This window comes from Lytechinus variegatus, chromosome 2, assembly GCF_018143015.1.
Source record: "Lytechinus variegatus isolate NC3 chromosome 2, Lvar_3.0, whole genome shotgun sequence".
Classification (NCBI taxonomy): Eukaryota; Metazoa; Echinodermata; class Echinoidea; order Temnopleuroida; family Toxopneustidae; genus Lytechinus; species Lytechinus variegatus.
In genome coordinates this window covers 70451467-70474140 of record NC_054741.1, presented here as the reverse complement: position 1 = coordinate 70474140, position 22674 = coordinate 70451467, and the positions used below count along the sequence as shown (strand labels likewise).

The following is a 22674-nucleotide window of genomic DNA, read 5'->3' as shown; positions in this document are numbered from 1 at the left end:
ACCGGGGAGTTTCATTTTGCATGGTCAGTTTCTGAGAGACTCAAACATCAAATTACGGTGTGCCAAAATAAGGGGTCCACAGTTTTTTATTTTCTCTTGCTGTATTTTGTTTTTTGGACGATTCTTTCCAGACATCTCTTTCTCCTGCTTTATCTATTCCACCCCTATATTTCTTTTTTCCACCTCCCCATATCTGTTCTGCTTTTTGTCTCACCTGCGAAGCAAAGTGAGACTATAGGCGCCGCTTTTCCGACGGCGGCGGCGGCGGCGGTGGCGGCGGCGGCGGCGGCGACGGCGGCGGCGGCGTCAACATCAAATCTTAACCTGAGGTTAAGTTTTTGAAATGACGTCATAACTTAGAAAGTATATGGACCTAGTTAATAAAACTTGGCCATAAGGTTAATCAAGTATTACTGAACATCCTTTTAGAGTTTCATGTCACATGACCAAGGTCAAAGGTCATTTAGGGTCAATGAACTTAGACCATGTTGGAGGAATCAACATCGAAATCTTAACCTGAGGTTAAGTTTTTGAAATGTCATCATAACTTAGAAAATATATGGACCTAGTTCATGAAACTTGGACATAAGATTAATCAAGTATCACTGAACATCCTGCATGAGTTTCACGTCACATGACCAAGGTCAAAGGTCATTTAGGGTCAATGAACTTTGGCCGAATTGGGGATATCTGTTGAATTCCCATCATAACTTTGAAAGTTTATGGATCTGATTCATGAAACTTAGACATAATAGTAATCAAGCATCACTGAAAGTTTTGTGCAAGTTTCAGGTCTCATGATTAAGGTCAAAGGTCATTTAGGGTCAATGAACTTTGGCCGAATCGGGGGTATCTGTTGAATTACCATCATAACTTTGAAAGTTTATTGGTCTAGTTCATTAAACTTGGACATTAGAGTAAACAAGTATCACTGAACATTCTGTGCGCGTTTCAGGTCACATGACCAACGTCAAAGGTCAATGAACTTTGGCCGAATTGGGTGTATCTGTTGAATTACCATCATAACTTTGAAAGTTTATGGATCTGATTCATGAAACTTGTACATAAGAGTAATCAAGTATCACTGAACATCCTGTTCGAGTTTCAGGTCACATGATCAAGGTCAAAGGTCATGTAAGGTCAATGAACTTTGGCCATGTTGGGGTTTTTTGTTGAATAACCATCATATCTCTGTAAGTTTATTGGTCTAGTTCATAAAAAAGGGAAATAAGAGTAACCATGTATCACTGAACATCTTGTGCGAGTTAGAGTAGTATTCAAAGTGAGCACTGCTGCTATATTGAATCGCGTGATGCAGGTGAGACGGCCAGAGGCATTCCACTTGTTTCTATTTCTACATTATCTTTATCCGTCTTCGTTTTTTCCTCTCTTTCCTTCTAATCCCTCTTTCCCCCTCTCTTGTTCTCTCTCTCCCTTTCTATCCTCTACCATTCTCTGAGCCCAGAAGGTCCTTCTAGCCATTCCATTTTCAAATGATTTTACGTCCAATTTCACTAGAAAAACAATTCTTATTTCATAATACCTCTCAAACCAGATCTCACAAAGATTCACAACTGAAGGAAATGACTACTAACTTCACTGCTAAGATATAACATATACTCAAAAATGTTATATTTCTGGGATTTTCTGATAATATACCTTACATTTACAGTACATATATTTCTTTTGACCTGTAATATGAGTGATTGGCAATATCATGCTAAGATAATTCAACATCAAATACAAAAACATTATGGACCTCATAAGATTTTCACATATATAAAACATCTCCATTCATAAATTATGGACAAATATGGGCATGGATATACACATTGGACATTTCATATTCAATATCGTATAACAAGCTTGAACCAAGCCGCAGAATTCCACATTCCAATCATTCAAAATTACATCGAAATAGGCTAACATTCTATGCCATGAAAACTGAATAAGATTACAAATCTTAAGGAAAACAAATTTTAGGTTGTTTCAAGTCGAATGATAGAGGGAAAATCAAGTCAAGCAAGCTCATTAGGTAAAATATTCTCTCATAAATGCAACGGTCAGAACTCTGCCAGGTCCGTCTTTCCCTTTTAATGTGTACTAGCTGTGATATATTCAACATGGCATGTAAGTTGAACTACATCTTGTTTTTTTTCTTCTTTACACACAATGAACTGTTCATTCCGCATAAAACATGCAGTGAGTCTTATTTCACTTGTGAACTTTTTAAGATAAAGACTTATCCTTTAAATTAACTTGTACCATGTTACGAATTTTGAAATTGCAGTCTCAAATCTGTCAATGCATGTTTTCAATTAACTCAATAATATTTGAAAATATAAGATTGTAAACTATAATAATTAATATCAATCATTAACTATTAATTTTAATAATGATTTATGCATTTATATCATGCCATCCCTTCTAGGGTGCACAAGAAACATAGAAAATATTTTTGAAAGAGAGTTAAGTATTAGAGTGCCAAGAACTATAAAGAGACTTCTGTTAAGATTTAAGTCTCTATTGATGATGATCATCTATTTCAGTCACCATTTTCCCCTCTTACAAAGGGAGACTGACTCTTACACAATGATGACACTCCCTCCCATTTTTTTTTTTTGGGGGGGGGTCTTGAAATCTAAATCCTGCCACTTCTTTTTTTCCTAATGATATATTATATCACCTATATTATATATAGGTGATATCAGGCTACGAGTTGGTGTATAAGGCCGACAAGGTCTTGTAAACATTTTGCCGCAAACAATTCATTTTTCATAAGAAAATAAACCTTTTTAATTCTATACGCTCCCAAAATGGCAATTAAGATAACCTTTCAAGAACTAGAGAAATGTATTGATATTAAAAACCCTGGCACCTGGGTTATAAAGTATACTGAAATGAATGTAATAACAGCAGACTTCATGGTCAAGGAATTGTTAAAGCTGTTAACATTACGAAAAATTAAAATAAATTGACTGACAAATCTCCTCCACATATGCATCCATGCACATGGTAACAACAAATATGATTATAATGACTCATTACTATTTTGTTGTTATAATTATTCATGATAAAATACACCTCCCTGTTAACATGAACTGCATTCACACAGAGAAACTCGGATTTGTTAAATTTTAAGAAAACAAATGTCAGGCATAAAACAAATGATTTTATCATTGGAAAACAACCATACATGTAAAAAGTTGCACCTCTAGGCTCATTACAAGAATAAAATCTACATATTTTGTGAAGGGTAGCACTTTCTACAAAAAAATAATGATTTACAAAGATTCATGTAACGTAACATTTGTAATATTTTACAAGAAACAAAACTACCCGCAGAGATGCAGCATAGTGAGTATATAAACTATTCATTGAAAAAAATCACTACCCTAAATATTGGTAATCTGATAGAACAACTGTTCTTTGGTAATATACATATGTTGCTTTTCTCACTTTCATTTGTTTCATTGTTTTTACATAATTCTTTAAAAATGTTTTAAAAATAATATTCACCATATCCACGAAATCCACAAGAAAACAGCATGTCATAATCTTATTTTTTTTAGATAATCAAAATCATTGAATTAAAAGACAATGATATGAAATGTGTAACAATGTGGAATAATGTATAAAAACTATATTTGACAACTATATTAAGCATGACATCTATATTTCAAAGTTTGCAATGGAATGAATGTAACATAAAACAGTTCCACATGCTATCACGTGATTGACAGAAATGGAAAGGAAGAGCACACACATTAACAAATTAGGAGGTTTACTTCAGGAAAGGTACAATATTACCCCTCCCTTTCCAGCATCACCACAACCCTTTAGTCAATATATCGTTACCAAAGTTGACTTAACACAGCTTATCAAGGGTATGAACACCCTACTAACGGGTCCCTCAAATACCTATCGATTGTAGCTTTGCAAATATTTCATCGCAAATTACATGGAGCGTGTAAGAAAGAGGTATGTAATTTTCAACAATTAACACAATTCTAGAACATTAAAAAAGAATTGTGATGAATGTCTGATATTTGTTGGTGGATTTACTGACTTCGTTAACTTTAACCCAGATTCCAAGGACATATGGGCACGTGTGAATACAACTTGACCACTGTCCAACTCCTTCCACTAGATCCAATTCAAAGCGAGAATGAAGAAAGGTTAACGATCCAACTCCCACCTTTGAAACATAGATCTACCACGAGGAGTTGAATTCAACATTCTAGTATCATTTATATGTCTCATAGGCAACAAAAATATCTCATTGCAATATCTTAATTGTGATTAAATAAATATTACAAACCCATCAACTCATCTGATCTTCAATTGCTACTAAGCAATAGAAAAAGTATTTACTTGTATTTGCAAGTAAAGCTCAATATTGACTTATCAACTCGTCAATTAACATTGCAACAATAATACTTGTAACACTTGACAATCTGTATGAAATACCTTCTGAAGACTGTACGTCACACAACAGTACACACAACCACCTGTAAAACATAATAAATATTGCTTTCGTTGACTTGATCACATCTGACACAATAATATGGATATGAAACAGTAGAACATTGGGGATTACAAACAGCATTTTCAGTACATCACATATTTTTTGTTAGATTAAGAAAATTGAATTGAATTGACTTGAAAAGCTTTAGTCTCGTGAAAGTTTAAACAATTTGTGTACTTTCTTTATCTTCATAAATTAGGAAGTGAATCATTGTCAAAATAACCCCTGAAAAGGATTGCACTCAGAATGTTCTAAAAAAAAAGAACTTTGAGGAGAATCTGGCCAGATCTGGCAGATAATTAACGTCAGATTATGTGTTGTCTCATGTACTCATATCAAAGTGCACTATCTACAGGTAACTTTGGAGGTAGTCCTCTCTCCTGCCTCCTATTTTCAAATCAAATTACTACTTTGCAACCAAAGAAAAAAAATCTAGTGGTAATTTAAAACGAGAGAATACCTCCATTTTTACACTCAAATTGCTATTCCTATGCAAAGAATTTTTGTCATCTTGAGAAATAAAGAATGAATACACAGAATCGAATTTGTCCCTTTCATCACACTGGCCACTTCAATATTGATCTACCACTAAGAGCTGTTATGCTTCATACAAAATAATTTGATAAACAACCATCTATAATTACAAAATCTATCAATTTTGGCAAGAGAATCAGAGTCCCAGATCAGAGATGCACACAAACTTTTCATATCTTACAAACACACACACACACACCCTCAAACCCACCATGGCTGGTCCCAATAAAACAATGATAATGCCCCAACTAAAACTTCTGATGAAAATAATTCTAGGGGTTTACGTGAGACAGTTCAAGTCAACCAGTATTGAGGAAGCCAGTTTTTTAACCTTCACAAATCTTGTGTTCTTGGCAACTCAAAGAAATGCTTCTTACATGTATGTATATTAGCTCACACAAGGACGTCCATAAACTGATGACACTTTAAAGAAACGTGCCTTCCATTTATTTCAACGCATAGAGGATTAGGCTATTTTCAGTGACACTTCTGCAGGAATTATAATCTTGAAAGCAAGAAATAAAACAAGAAAAATTAACAAAAACAGAAAATTTTGCTGACTTCAGCAATAATTTTGATACCATTTCTAATACAATATGTTGTGCATTCCTGAATGAATACAATGTCAATTAAACCATATAATCAAAGTGTATTTTTTTTACTACTAAATGGTATGAGATAATTTCATGTAGGGGCAAATAAGGACCAAACAAGAGTAACCCAAATAGCAAACTGATGACTTCAGCACTAGTATTCACATCAGGGGACCATCATAGGAAAGTTTTCAGCACTGACAAGATGTCTTTCTCTGACAGTTACCATAGTAACAGTCAGAGGCCAAAGCTTCTCAGCCAATCAAAAGCAAGGTTTTCACTGAAATAGTCAATTTAGTTAGTGCTGGAAACTTTCATGCAACACCCCCAGAGCCATTTCTACATTCATATCCCATAAAGCAAATGCCAATCTTAGCAAGGGTGATTTTACTTTCATGTTTTGTTTTTTGTTTTTGCACCCGGGACCAGCCATCAACTCTTAACATGCCGTATGATTTGCAGCTCTATACGATTTATGTGTTTTTTATTTGGTGCACTGCTAATTGGTGACATGTTAAAGAGTTAATCATCTTATATGATGAACCGATGTATGTATCCTGTGCTATAATCCCTGTGGTGGTTTAGCTGCTGTAGGGGATGGTATATCATCCCCTGCTAATCCCTGGGTTTGTTTGTTGACATCATTGATGATCATCTGGGCTATCTTCAAAGCCATCTCTTCTTTACTCTGAAAAAGAAGCATAAAATAATAATTATGATAATAGATGATAATAATAGTCAGTTTTATATAGAGCATATCACATAATATAACTATGTCTCTATGCACTTCAGCAAAGTAAAGAAAAGAAAACGATGTGTTACTGAGTTCACTTTGTTGAATCAAGGTATATTTACATAATACTCTCAGTAGGTATGTTTATAATGATGATAATGATAATTACATGCAACATTTATATTGCGCTTAATTGGCTTTTTACATCCATGTATCTATTAAATATGACAGTTAAGGTCTGGGGCCGACCTCTAATGTTATTATCCGAAAGACATGTTTCAATTTGAAAACTGTCCTAAGCAAAATCACTTTAGATTTTCACTGTGTACCAGCCACTGCCACAACACCCAGAAGAGTGAAATGGGAGAAAATTGGAACTTACCACCCCACCCCCTTGAAATCTGGATTATATGTGTAATTATAATTTTCAAACATGCCCCATCTTAAAGTAACATGGACTTGCGATTGACTAAAAACAAACTAAAAAAAATTAATGATCTTTACTTCATCACACAATGCCTATAATATATTTTCTTTTAATTCTGCCCTATCCCACCCCAGAAAACAGAAAGAAATAAAATGGAAAATTAAACACCAACAGAACAAGCAAATTTCAGCAAAGACTTAATCAATTTTAATCACTGATAATAGTGCAGTAGAACAATTTCTCATCAGATCAACCCCATCTTCCCCCAAAATGACTCTTTTCCTAAAGGAGATCTCATTTGTTCCATTATTCATTTCATTTCATATTTACATAAAATATAATACCTCAAAATATAAATACATAGAATACAAATAAATCTAAAACTACATAATTCACAAAGTCTAAAAACCTATTAAAGATAAGTCCCCCCCCCATGGGAAAAAAAAGTGACATGACAACTAACCTTGTCCTCCTCTTTGGTGACCAGTTTTTTGAGAGAGAACTTATTGGACGATGTTCTCTTCTGAAGTGATTCAGGATCTGGTTCATATTCTGGTACAAACTGACCAAGATGATTCACCTTACCAAACATCATACCAGTGTTTCTATAAAGAGAGGAGAAGAAGATACAGAGATGAGATGATTCAGCTACAGAGCAGATTTCAGCTTTCATGTTTTTATTTATGTTCAGCTTGAATCTTCCCCAGAGGTACAAAAGTATCAGAGCTTTTTATTTTTGCAGTCATTCACAATTCTTTGCATGAGTGATTTGACAATTGAAACCTCAATGTTAATTTACTGCAAGAATGTTTTTTTGACAACTTCAAATAATTGCAAAATTGCTACTTGTAGGTATAAAATGACCTTGATTATGAATAGATTTTGTTTTAAACCAGATGCATTACACTCGGTAGCCTCGAGTTGCAACTTCAGTATCTATACTGCAATTTAGAAATGGACAGTGTGATTTTCCATTTTTCAATATTACGTACAGCAAAAATACTATTCAAAATAAGAAAGGTAACAGGCTTTTCAAATCATTTTTTCGAACCATTGTGAATATTCTCTCCACAAATTGTAAATCTTGATTATCCTCTCACCCTGCACTTGGCCTCTGCCAGAGAGTGTCTGGATCAAACTTCATCTGGTCAATGTTGAGGTCCCCATCAAAGAGCTTGACCACATTGCCCTCAGCTAGCAGGGTATTACGCATCCCTCTGGTGGCAGGCTCAGAGGATACAGAGGACTGATCATCTTCCAGGGCCGTGGCAACAGACCCTGCAGCAGCCATGGTCCCATGCTCACTCTTGATATTGCTGATGAGCTCATTGAGGAACTTGTAATAGAGCTCACTACGAAGAAACCCAGGAAAATGCATCTGGAAATGTACAAGAAAATGGAAATAATGAAATAGATCTGTCATGTGTTCTTCAATATCTAGTAATAAAAATACTTACATTCTTCTCCAGTTTTTCTAAAATCTGACAATACATTTATTGTGCCCCCATCCCCCCCCCCCCTCCTCTTCCCCCATTTGTTTCTGTATCCCTTTATTTTCACTAAATCCCCAACAGGCCTAGTATTAAAGTTTCTTTAAATAATGTATACATTTATATTACACACTGACATTCTCTTTCTCTCTATCCCTTTACTTCTTATCCCTTTTCCCTTCTTTGAATTCCTCCTCCTCAGGATGTCATCCTCCTTTCTTCCTATCTTTTTTTTACTTCAAATTTCACAATATCATTGTTTTTCCACCATGTTCACCAATTCATGCTGAATCTATCTTTCTGGAAAGTGGTATTAGATTTCTGCTATTAGATTTCTGCTAATGTGAAGTATAATCAGAGCAATTACTGTAATTTATTCATCATCTAACATTCCTCTTGCAACCAATGAATAGCACCTTTATATACATAAACTAATAACCAAAAGTATCTGATTGCAAGACAAATGTTCTCACTTCAAAAGGTGATATTGCTGTTGCTCTTTTCTCCTACACATCTAACCTCCCTAAAAATCCATTTCCAACCGTACCTATCCCCTATCCCTCTCTCATTCATACCTTAAGGCTTTCTTAAAAGAGTACTTACTGTTTCTAATGTAGTATATGTTTGTCTCATTGGCGTAGAGAAGCAGGTTGCTAGTGGTCCCCCTTCCCGACATATATTACTCTCCACCTCAAAGCGGATCTTATCATCAAAACCTAAGGGGCTGGTAGCTTGTAATGAAAAGTACCTGTTGGTTTCAAATTATTCAGGAAGTCATAAATATATCTTGTTTTCACCATTTTTTTTAACTTAACATCAGAGGGAGAAAAAGATTATGTTACTGTGAATTCATGCTTCTCATCTTAAAAAAATTAATCCCTCCTCTCATAAAAAAAAGAATACATGTAAGCATAAAAGACAATACATATATACATTTCACATATAAACAAGCTATTAACCATATTGCTCATTTGCAAAGATAAATATCCATAGCCCTTTTACAGACTATTCATTAACTACCCTTTCAGTAGAAAATTTTAAGAAATCTTGCATATAATCTGCAACATATGACCTCAAACAAAACTTGGCATGTGAAATTACAGTCCCATATTAAAATAAAATTAAGTTACTCAGTTTTGCCATTTAAAGGAGGTTTGCATTTCATACTTGTTTATCCACACTTTCCTCAGGCATGATAAAAATATCAAAGAAGAAATCAAGCCTTTCATGCGAACTACTGCTACATGTAAAGCAGATATTGCATTTGGTCTAGGTGTGTGAGAGGCAGTGGCTCTCTAGGGAGTGTGATGGCCAAGGGAAAAAAAATCAAAAAGGAAAAAGATATCTTCAAAGCAACCTTCTTAACTATGCACTCTTCATGATTAACATCTACTTTTATCTATTTCAAAGTTTTGGGTCCATATAATTCCTAAGTTATGATGACATTTTAAATACTTAACCATGGATAAAATTTCAAAGTAGACGATGCCACCGCCACTATCAGAAAGCGGCACCTATGCAGGAAAGACAAAAACTAAATTAAATCAGAATAATAAATGAATATATGCAATGAATAAATTAGGACCTTACTTTTCATATAGCACCATAGCATCGTTCTGAGCCTCCATAGGATCATACTGCCCTTGTTGAGATAATAAATGCTGTTGAAAATTCTCCCCAGCCAACCAGAACTGAAGCAGATGGACGGCATTTTCCTGTTCCAGGTACTACAATGACAAGAAACATTTCAGGTTCTGAGCAATTTTTACAAACAGTCACTAGTGGTATTGAGATTTGAGCAGAGTATGGAGGCATGCAGAATCAATTCATATTGAAGATTCAATAAAAGCAAAAAATAGGTAAATTAGTAAATTTCTGTATTCATGATATGGAAGACATTAGAATTAGCAAGATTTTGTTACTACACTAAGATTTTAAAAATGTTTATTTTAAACCTCACTCTTAGAGACGTCTTTCCTACAAACTTGAACTGTAAAGGGAATCATTTACCTCCATGAAGTAAAAAGTGGCTACATCGTTGTAGAGTATGTCAGCTAGGTAGACACGCCCACTAGTAAGTACATCTATCTGATATTTACAATGGAATTCACTCATCAGGAATGACTGGAAATATCTGGAAAAAAATTGAATAAAAGATATATTGGTCATTCATTAATTGACTATTTACCAAGAAAATAGAAATATTTCAAAGATCAGTACTTGATGAAATTTTACACAAACTTACAAAATAGTATATGCAGGAAATGTATTTCTACACTACATTCATAAAAAAATATATCTTGGGATGTTATTGCATGAGTTATAAGGTATTTTTTACTTTATAAACTTGATTTATCCTATCCAATTTGACGAAAATAATATATATTACATTAGATTCCACTGACATGAACAAAGCATCATTAGGCATGAAAATTAACAAAATCATAAAATCAAATCTACAACACTTAAGACATTACTTTGTACATTATATGCTATACTCACTGCTTCTCCATAACACTGAATGCATAGTTCTGAGCCGCTTTGAAACTATCTGGATCGAACTGGCCATCTTTGGGACAAATCTTGGCTGAAAAAAAGGAAACAGATAACAAGGTATTGCATTATGGAAATATTACAAATCTTTATATTTATTCTGAAATAATGGCTTAACTCTAATAGCCTCACTAAAATAAAATAAAAGTTGTTCTTATTTCTGAAATGCTTCTCTCTCAAAGAAACAAATTACATCCACAATCTGGATAGATATTACTGAATTCTCACCTGATACTAATGAGAATGTTCTATAAAATAAGATTTTCAGAAAGCTATTTGTAAAGTTGTGAATCTATTGACAATGTTGACAATCTACCCTACATATTGAATTTTTAACCTTTATGATTTAAAATAATTGCAAAAACAATTTTTAATTTTCATATTCCCAAGTTGTCTGTAACTTGCAAATCGGCTTCATGAAGCTGCTCTCCAATGTATTGTTGGTAACTGTTTCATTAAGTTTTCTTTCTTTTTTTAAATAATACATTATAGATTTTATAACACACTAAATATTCAAGACAAGTCATTCATACTTTTATAAACCTAACAACAACACCACATTCCTAAAATCTCTCACTCTGTTATTTCACCTGACTGCTTAAACACACAGTAAATGCTCCAAGTACATCTATATATCTAGGAGACCTCCAACTCAACCTCCTCTCCATGGGACTTGGAAATGTAGGTAAGTAATGAGACCATCATTCTATCAGTTGAGCTTTTGCGCAGGCACAATACGATGGCAGACTCACCTATAATATCTAATCTAATATCCTCTGGTACACCAATGGGTGATGTGGCATCCTTACAGATGTATCTGGTGAATATATTGATGGCATCTCTTTCCACCGCTGAGGATGAAAACAACCACAAAATGAGAAATTATCATTTTTTTATAAAAATCAGTTTCTATTCTTGAGGGAAATCAAGAGCTTTAAAGAGTGGAAGAATTGGAAGACTTTGGGTGTTTCACAAAGAATTAAGAGTAACATGATATAGAGTCACCAACGCACATGTGTTACTTCACTCGTATTTATCTGCTTGATGATATGTAGAGCATGCCCCATGTGCATGGTCTGACCAACGTGGTGATACTCAACCATACTCAACTGAAATTTAAGCGCGACTCCAAATCATACTTAAAATCTTTGTGAAAAACCGACCAGGGCCCCATCTTAAAAAGAGTTGAAATTGAGCAGAGGGATCCCCATCTATGACATACTTGTGACCCCAAAATATAACATGCACGTCTGTTCAAAATGTTTACCACACAGGCCTCTAATGTATACTTACGCTATACATGTAGTTCACTGTTTTGACAAATGAGTGTGCTCCCCTACGTTTCCCAAGGAACTTTGTTAACATTTCCTTCATGACAAATTAGTACATCTGATGGATTTCCATAGTTGAGATTGATTGGATCAATCACAACTCCTTGTAAGTCAGGGCCCTGGTCAACTTATAATGATCTCTATATACAAGCATACATATTGCATAACTATAAGTCTACATGGCAAACCATGTACAAAGAGTGTACAGTCCATTGTTAATTATATCCAGTGTTGTTGGCAATTCCTTGATTAGTATATTATCTTTACTCATTATTCGTAAAATAAAAAAAACAGAGCACAGAAGAATTTCTGTCTGATAATGAATAAATTCAAGAGAAGCAGATTTGGTAAGTTCCAAAGTTAACTTAGTTAAATGTACATTTACTAACCTGTATATACTGAATTGAAGAACATTGAAAATTCTCTTTAATCATTAGGTTTTTTTATTCAATAGAATAATGGATATTCGAACTATGGTTACTGAAGGGATGTCAAAATGTGACTATTTTCCTGAGGGGTGTAGTCCTGAAGGAAAATTATCAAACTAGCATCACTGCAGGGACCCTAGTTTCACCAAACCACTGATCAACAAGTTTAGACCAATCACCTATTCAGATTATTATTATGATAGATATAATAGATAAATATAAATGTATAGGTTTTGGGGTAAAAAAGTACTTTTTGCAATACACTGAACAACTTGATTGTTTTACCAACATATCATAACTAAAAAAAAATGAAAAACCCTTATGGAGCAATCAGGAATTACCAGTTCTTGGGTCGACCTCTTTCCAGGAGTTATTTCTCCGATGACCAGGCTGAAAAGTAGCCCCACTGCCAAACATCTTACCAACACCTACCGCCGAATCAGACATCGCTCTTGTATGAGTCTTTTGAGGTGATATACTTGGCGATTCATTCTTCTTGGGCATGGATACAGGAGGGTTCACTACAACTACAGGTACAGATTGTGTGTCTTTCTTTGATGAATCACTCTCGTCCAAACTTGGCAAGTCAACATTGTTATTTGTGGTGTTTACAGAATCATTTTCCACAGTGTCACTCGAACTGCATATGGTGTCTTTATTGTTTGTCACAGATGAGTTTGTTTCTTGGCTTTCAGTTTGCTCCACATTCTCTCTTCGTTCCTCTGGTATTGTCGTTGTTACATGGTTTCCCATCACAGGGGAATCCCCCTTAGTCATTGAGTCTGTTCTCATTTTGGACCATGAAGCATTACTAAAACTCTCTGCCGCTAACCAAAACTGGACAAGTTGTTTGGAGTTGCTTGATGCCATGTACTGGATGAAGTAGGGCAGAGCTCCATTGTCATGGAGGACTTCATTCATACTTTTACATAATCTTGATCGATTGATGGGCTGGTCAGATGTCTCGATCTTTCCAAGTCCTTGACACAAAAAAGTAAGATAATAGAAAGCTGTAATAATAAGTGGTCTGCATTCATAGAATCATTCACACATGAGGCACTTTCTATGAAAATGTCTTATCAAACACAATGAAATAGTACAACTCTAATCCTGCCATGGACTTCAAAATGGAAATAGTTTCAATGACATACAGTCCGACCTCTCTTATCCAGCCTCCCCTTATCCGGATCTCTCTATTATCCGGACGCACATTTGCCGAGATTTTTTTTTTAATTCAATCTAGTACGTGAGTAAATTGAGATAGTAATCTAAACTCAATCCTATACGCAAACTCCCTTTGATTACATATATTTTTCAATATAGTCTACCTAAAACAACATTATTTTTCATGAAAATATCTCACCCAAATCACCGAAAGAACTTAGGCAGGATAATTTTCCAGGAAAATGGGGCGCAATGTAAACATTTCATCACGTTCTCTTTTTGTTTCCCGGGAAAAACAACACATGTCTCACTAGCTAACGCTAGGCCTCAATACAGACAGCGCTATCTGTCATATTTAAGCCTACAGTCAGTGTAACAATGGCTGACATTGCGAAGCTGCGATAGCCGCCGCGATGATCTTATTGTAAAACTTAGTTTCATCGAGTCATTCATTCTCTTTCTTTCGAAGTATGCTCGCTTTATTCCTCAATCATTTGAGCAGGTAAATTATCCAACAGTTTTGGCCACCAATCAATTTTATTTCCGTAAAAATACCACCTATAATTTGCACTGACACTGCAGTGAATACTGTCTGTGTATGCCCACTAAATAGACTACGTGCAGCTTCTATCGCGGAGGCAGCTGCGTGTATTTAATATTGGGTCTCCCAGATCCGGATAAATCACTTATCCAGATTGGTGCTGGTCCCAACGTGTCCGGATAAGAGAGGTCGGACTGTACGTTCTGTTTGCTGTTTTCATTTGGGACATGAAAGGAAGATGGGATGTAAATTTTCAATTACATTCAGTTTCAATTTTCATGAGTAACATTAAATCTGGTTGGGTCAGCTGACCAATCATTTTAATTCATGAATGAAATATAAAATATAGGGACCCATGTCTCCTCAAGAGATCAGGTAGTTTTGACATTTGGCAAAAAAAGTTGGGGAAGTTGAATGGTATACATTGGTATAGGTATGTGCCAAGGAAAGATGACATCTATAAAGGGATATCGAGTTCCAGCAGAGGACAACCAACGTCCAACCGAGATGAGGAGCAAGTAGAAGAGAGAGAGTTGAATTGAGTATGGGGGATGCAATGAATCAGGCCATGTGGAAGAAAGATATAAGGAAAACTGCTCTAAGTGTGAGTCAGGGACACACCTGATTTATTCATTAATTCATTTAAATATATTTGTCCAGGATAAATGAAATAGGCTTTAGGAAGTTCAAGGAGAGGAAGACTAAAGAATAGATGGAAGAAGCAAGAGGAGAAGAGTAAGAAGTTTGGGTTGAGGGTGAAGGACACACTGAAACACCAAATGTTAAGTAGGGGGTAAAACAATTGATATAAATTATGTGAGTTAAATCTGACAACATCCACCACTGGTATGAATCATACTTCGGAGTCGGTACTACAGAGAGATGTGCTTCCTTACCTGTGCCTAAGTCTCCCAAGGCATCACTGTCATCACTCATGACCTGTGCACCTTCTGCAATCCGACCACCTCTAAGTCTCCTGCTAGCAGCCAGGGCAGCAGTGCCATCATCAATCTTCTCCACTTTTCTGGAATCTCCATCAGGAGCACCAGGTCTAGCACCAGGGTGACCCGACTGGTTGTAGTTTAGCGAACTTTGTCCAGCATGTTGAGGACTGGTCTTTAGTTGTTGCACATGCTGTTGGTTCTGTGTTCTCTGGTGTGGATGGCTTGCTTTCCCCGATGGAGATCCATGCTGCGATGCCTGCCGTACTGTCGGCTGCTGGCCTCTTTTTTCTGAAATTTGTAAGAAAGGCAAAAATAATCAAATATATGGGCTTAGGAAGCGCCGTGGTGTAGTGGTTCTGACTCTCGCCTTGTAATCAGAGGGGCGCGTGTTAGAATCCCACCATGGTCTAGCGCCCTTTGGCAAGATGTCAATCCACACTTTGCCACTCTCACCCAGGTGCTAATTGGGTACTAGTAGGAAACCACCGTCATTGTGGTTGGTTTAGCAAGTTTGAGGCTGCTTGGAATGCTATGAATCCAGTGACCAGGTAATAATAATCGTGAAGAGCTTTAAACAGTCGTAGATTGATAAAGTGCTATATAAATGCCAATTATTATTGTTATTATTAGTCATCCCAGAATATTCTGGCTAAACTAAACAGAGAATGAGCTTGTTTAGGGCATTGACCACTCCCCCCCCCCTCCAAAAAAATAATTTAAAAAATCTTCTTTCTGAACGTTCATTCGCCACTTTGTTGGTTTGTGAATCATGACAAAATGATCACTGTATCTTTCAAAAATTGCTTTTTTCAAATGGGAAAAGGGTAAAGCCAGCTCTTCTGAAAGTTTCTGTGCACATACATAAGTCCCCTTAGTTTGCAGTGTAAGATTACTATTATAATTTTAACTTTTGAAATAGTTTAAAGATTTTTCATTTCAAAATGTGGTATTTTTTGCATAAATCATCATCTGAACTATGCCCCGAGTCAAAACAGGCAGGCCATCAGTGCTGGCTCGAGGCTGTCGGTCAACAGTGCAATTTCTTCCACACCGGTGGACTGCGTTAATAAAGATACGCATAAGAACTTCGATTTCACCAAAGACTAAGAATGTCACTTTCAGGCCTTTCCTAATCTAGATCTATATATTGAAACTTTCAAACGATATTACATTTCCAAACCTTAAATCATCCAAGAAGAGAAACCTACATCTACAGGCAGATTTATGTTGCATTGGCGCATCTAAATTTATTTTGTTCTTGTGTCGTTTGCATATAGTTACTCCAAAGAAATTCCTCAATAAGAATCATTTATGCAAAATTGAAAGTTGAAGACCACCGGCACTGACCATTGCTGAAGATGGTGAACTCTTATTAGAAGAACACGCACACACATGTTCTTGGAATGTGCAGCAGAGAAAAAAAATACACCAGGGCTGGGGGCATTTTAGCCCTCAAATTGCTAAAAATGCTCATAAGAATTGAGGTAAGAGCATAATTTATTTTTTCCCCTTTTATTTGGATTGCAATTGCGGCCTAGCCTTGAGGGCCTGATGAAATCCCACCCAAGCTTCTTAAGCTTATAGCCTGTGAGATTGCCCCTGTGTTTGCCTTTTTATTTCAACAAAGTTATAATACAGGTACTATACCATCACAATGGAAAAAGGCTCTCGTTTCACCAATTCACAAGTCGGGCGACAAGAGTGACCCATCAAACTACCGGCCAATATCCCTCACCTGTATTGCCTGTAAGATAATGGAGCACATAGTCCTCAGCCATGTTTCCAAACATCTTGCATCCAATGAGATTCTTAGTGATGCCCAGCATGGCTTCCGCCAGGGGCTATCAACTACCACCCAACTGTCATTAGCCGTTCATGACTGGTCTTTCATTTTACAGAAACGCATTCAAGTTGATACTATCTTCTTAGACTTCCAAACGGCCTTTGATAGAGTGCCCCATGAACGTCTTGGCATCAAGCTCCAGCATTACGGCATCAAAGGTGACACTTTCAACTGGATAATGGCTTTTCTTTCAGACAGGGTTGGCGGATTTAAATCACGTTGATTTAAATCATGATTTAAATCGCGATTTAAATCACCATGATTTTTTTAAAAAAATCATTGATTTAAATCACTTCCATTGAAAAATGTACAAATCATGGACAAAGTATTTGTTCAATGCAGTTTTAATTCTTCAAGTCAACTGAAAAACTTTGAATTAACTTTATATCAATAAAAGATCAACAAAGTCTTTATATCTACTTAAAACAAATTAAAATCAAATTAATAAAATCAGGTAATTCCTTAAAAACTACAGATGTATGTTGTCAATAGGTACTCATTTTTTGTAAATTATGTCGAGTTTTTCTTCTGAAATTTTACATTCTTTGTCAGTTATTATTAGTCAATTTCTTTCTTAACATAAAGTTTTTACATAATCCAAAGACAGTTTGTAAAAAAAAGTATATAATATATAAAAGTCAATGAGAAAAGGTTTGTTGGCAGTTTTCCAGTTTTGATCCTTCGCCTACACATAACTACTTCTGTCATGTAAAATAAAAAATTATACCTGCATGTAATCAACATATTTAACATGCCTCTTATTTCGTATTGTTACATTTATCATACATTTGATGTTTTAAATAACATAATTATAAAAATCACATTAATATAATGACTGTTGAGAAAAGCTTTCTCTTATAAACCGTTTAAGTCACTGCAGCCCATTTTATGTTCAGTGCTACAAATAATGGAAGTTTTGTATCTGCATGTAATAATGGAAAGAGCTCTATAACAATTTGCAAAACTCAGAATAAACATTTAACACTGCATTTTAATGTTAAGATGCAGGTACTTCAGTTACAATCATTGGCAGTTGTAAGCTGTGTCTCATTTAAAATAAAATACTTCTTTTTGTAATACATACATGTATGTTGTAATTTAAGCAGTTTTGCAGTTTCTATCCTTTAGTTAAGTTAAAAGTAAGTAGATTTTTTCATACTTCATGGATCAAACAGATTTTTTGTAGAGAATATGGGAATAAAAATTGTAGATTAATGTAAAAAAATCACAGTAACAGAATGTAGTATAGTCACCCTTTGACTAAGCTATCTCCTATATTGTTCTCCAAAACTGAGAGTTTTGCATCTATATCTGTAGCAAGAGAAGAGCTTTTTATCAAACTAAAAAGATCCTAAACATATACAGTTGTAGTCTCTCTTTGACTATTGTAAAGCTGTGACTAATTGAAAAAAAAATCATTGATTTGAATTATTTCTCTTACAATATACATGAATACTAGTAATTGGCAAAGGGTTTGTTGGCAGTTTTGATAAGGGATTTTTTCTCTTGGATTTTTTAAATATTTGAATGAAAAATCCCAGAGGGGAATTTTCTCTACTCACTGGGAATTCCCTATGGAATATTCCTTCATAGGCCTATGTATGATAGAATTAAGTTCAGATACACATGTACATGATTCCTCAAATTTATTTTTAATTGTCCATTTTTACTGGATTTTAATTACAAAATATGTGGTTAAGAACAATATTAGGGGTGAAATGTATAACATCAATATTGATGTCATTGTAAGAGTAAGGGGGGGGGGGATAATTACCCTTTTTTTCGAAGGAACTTTTAAAAAATCAAAAAAATCTGATTTAAATCAAAAAAATCTGATTTAAATCAAATAAATCCGATTTTTTTGATTTTTTTAAAAAAATCAAAAAAATCGCCAACCCTGCTTTCAGACAGGAAGCCGTCTGTAGTTGTTAACGGCAAACAGTCTTCATGGAGGGATGTCTCCTCTGGTGTCCCCCAAGGCTCGGTCATCGGTCCGACTCTCTTCCTTCTGTTCATTAACGACATCCAAGATAACATCAAATCCTCTCTTCGGCTGTTTGCTGATGACTGTGTCGTCTACAGAGAGATCGTGACTGATGAAGACTTTCACATCCTGCAGCAAGATCTACTACAGCTGTCATCCTGGTCTGCTACATGGCAAATGAAATTTAATGTCAAGAAATGTGCTGTACTTTCCATCACACGTAAACGCTCTCCTCGCACCTATGATTATTTTCTTGACTCCGATGCGATACCTAGAGCCAACAACTACAAATACCTGGGAGTGACAGTGACTACAGATCTGCGTTGGAATCTTCACTGTCAGGACATCAGGAGAAAGGCCAGTCGTACACTGGGCCTCATCCGCAGAACTCTATCACCGTGTTCCAAAAAGGTTAAGGCCAAGGCATATACTGCGTTAGTCCGTCCTCAACTGGAGTACGCTTCTGAGGCATGGAATCCGCACACTGTTACAGCTGTTAAATCACTGGAACAAGTACAAAGATCTGCGGCCCGATTCGTTCACTGTGACTTCAGGAGAACAACATCCTCCTCAGCCTTGGTCTCCACCCTTGGATGGAACAGCCTCCACACTCGTCGGCTCTTAGCACAATGCTCCCTTTTTCACCGGATGCACCATCAACTGGTTCGCGTGCCTTTGCCACAGGTCATTTCTCCAGCAACCTACTTTGGTAGGCACGACCATATAGCTAAATATGCCATACCCAAAGCTACAATAGACACATACAAATATGCAATGTTCCCTAGGACAGTACGGATATGGAACAGATTACCAGGACATGTCATTCTCCATGGAAACCCAACTACGTTCAGAGAGGCTGCACTACCTATCATCAGCATGATGCAGCCTCCTGTTGGGTCCCACATGCTATAAATGGACCAATGCATGTTTTTACTCGCACCCCTGCATGCTCATTTTTATTGTATATATGTGAGCCAACCCAAATCCTGCACCTTGTCACCTCCATTGGCACATGACATTATCGACATCCCAGTATAGCTTCCAAGGAGCTGCGTTTTGGGATTATTGCGACAAGTAACAAGTAACAAGTAACAAGGACTCCGTGATCATATTTTTTTATGATTTTGATAGTCACTTGATCACAAAGCCTTGAACCTCCTCCCATATACATATAAGAGACACATGTAAATAAAGATGAATTTCCCTAGGAAATCCATCTATGAAGATAGAAATCACAAATGTTTGTGATTTTACTTATCTATACACATTCATATGCCTAATGCTTATGGAGGTTCCAAAAATTTGTTAATAAAAAGGGGAAAAATTGGAGGTTTCTTACCAGACCAATCTCGTGTAGATCCCTCGATCCATTTGTACACAAATCAAATACAATAGGCTTGACCCTTGAACCGCGTACATGTATGTATGACATACCTTCGATTTACGATGTTACAAACTGCCGTTTGGAAGAACAATTTATAGATAAGAATTATTATGTAACAAATAATAACAATAAAATGCGATTATAAATTTTCAAATTTCATTATTTGTTGAATAATAATTTATCTATAAATTGTTCTTTGAAACGGCATTTTGTAATATCTTTCATGAAAGGTATGTCATACATAAGCGGTTCAAGGGTCAAGCCTATTGTATTTGCATTGTGTACAAATGGATCAAGGGATCTAGGCCTACACGAGATCGGTCTGGCAAGAAACTTCCAATTATTCACCTTTTTATTAACAAATTTATGTAACCATATGCATTAGGAGTATGAAGGTGTATAAGTAAAATCACAAACATTTATGTGATTTCTATCTTCAAAGGTGGATTTCCTATTTCCTAGGGAAATCCATCTTTGTTTACATGTGTCTCTTATAATATGGGAGGCGGATGCGGTTCAAGGATTCGTGATCAAATGACAATATCAAAATCATTAAAAAATATGGTCACGGAGTATATGTCTGTCTCGTATTACACGAACAAGTACTGGGCTCCAGTCCACTTCATTACCTGACGAAAACAGGTCTAGCAGGTGCAGTCGAAACGTCGCAATTTCAGTCTGCCGCATCTTGAGACAACAGATTATTTCCTTCACCGATTCTATACTGCTACGATGATCAAAATCGGAAAGAGTTCCATATGCACCCCCCACCAAAAATAACAAAAGATTGTTGAGACTTCCAGTTTGCTCACTTCAAATTTTTCTATCATTTTTTACTGTTGCTCACCTTAGTTGGGACTCGAACTCATCTCGTTTTATCTGCAGCCAAGACCTGTTCCTGCTATGCTAGCGAGAAGCGCCGATACCGGAAGGGGTAGGCCTATTTTAACGATTATCAGCTGATAGTTCGACTAGTCTTGACTCACAGACCCTTTACTAACAAAATAAACAGACACGCACTAGATCCTGCTCAAAATTTGACAGAATGAAGCCATATTTTTGGTATGTATTTCAACTCCCCCATTTTAAGTTATGGCTAGAAGCCTAGAATTCATAACGTAACGGTTAACATGGTTAACCTTCTCCATCATCCATGTTTTTATTTTCAATTTTAGTGGAACACTTTCCTCAACATCTTCCATATAATGACAATGCTTAAAACCTTAACAATGCCTCCATCAATCAACATCAACAACATCTCAACTCGATCGATTGTCTGAGTAGGCCTAGGCCTAGGCTAGGGCCTAGGCCTATGACACACTCACTCACCCATTCACTGCCTCTTGCACTTGCACTGACTATGCGGTTACGTGGTACCGGTGGCACACCGAACACTTCTCATAATTTCAGCTATTTTCGCCAAATACAGAAAAATTGCCGGAAAATCACAGACTAATATTATTTACCTGATTTCCTCTTAAAGAGGGGCATGTTGCTCATTCATTCCATCATCGTATCGAGCTTAATTTAGTAAATTCACTGGCTGTTTCAGCCGCGACTTCGCACTGAAATTATCTGAATTTCCTTCTAAACAGCGCCAGCTATAAGCCGTCCGTGTGCTTGCCCTTATTACATAACAAAGGGGCGGGGCAGTAAACAATATTTGGGGTATATTTTCACAAGGCCCTATATAATAGGGGCTTGTATTTTCACAGCAGCTGCCCGATGGGGAGGGGGGTGACTGGAGGTAGATGATAAGCAATACTCAAATGTATTATACTTTTAAACAGATATGGACGAATTTTATTTGAATAACTAGTAATTCAATGACAGCGAAGATTATAACTTACGGAAATTGTTAAACTTCATCAAAATATTAATTTGCCTACAACGTTCCATTACAAACAATCCCTCCAACATAGAGGTGGATAATCTACCTCTATGCCCTCCAATTATTTAAATGAGTTTATAATGCTGCTCTTTAAAAAATAATCATTTTTATATTCATATCGGGATTCATATTCATATTCAACCTGTTTCATAAGAACCATGGTGAAAAATAGCTTTGCTGATCATGTTTTATCCTGTATAAATATAATAATAAAGAATAACAATAGTCAATTCCAGCACACTAATTGAGCTACACATCCCTTACTTATGGCGAAAAAGGAAAAGTGGGGGGACGTGAGAGAAAAAT

General features: G+C 35.9%; 1 protein-coding gene across 1 annotated transcript; it reads right to left on the bottom strand.

Annotated features, from left to right (window-relative positions):
• Positions 1-1610: 1610 nt before the first annotated feature.
• On the bottom strand, positions 1611-22084 carry LOC121408859 (A-kinase anchor protein 10, mitochondrial-like). The gene is made up of 11 exons (XM_041600536.1): positions 21944-22084; positions 15219-15554; positions 12959-13597; positions 11611-11709; positions 10808-10892; positions 10316-10439; positions 9896-10032; positions 8909-9053; positions 7916-8193; positions 7279-7420; positions 1611-6343 (listed from the first exon to the last, which is right to left on the bottom strand). The coding sequence occupies exons 1-11, from the start codon at positions 21975-21977 to the stop codon at positions 6218-6220; spliced, it is 2145 nt and encodes a 714-aa protein (XP_041456470.1). The 5' UTR covers positions 21978-22084; the 3' UTR covers positions 1611-6217.
• Between the last annotated feature and the right edge of the window lie 590 nt (positions 22085-22674).

Excerpts from the sequence above, each read along its gene's own strand:
- LOC121408859 (XM_041600536.1), bottom strand. The coding sequence starts at position 21,977 with ATGAGCAACATGCCCCTCTTTAAGAGGAAATCAG. Across the intron at positions 8,194-8,908 it reads CATATACTACATTAGAAACA|ATGCATTTTCCTGGGTTTCT; the intron begins GTAAGTACTCTT and ends GTACATTTCCAG. Across the intron at positions 7,421-7,915 it reads TGGCAGAGGCCAAGTGCAGG|AAACACTGGTATGATGTTTG; the intron begins GTGAGAGGATAA and ends CTCTCTTTATAG.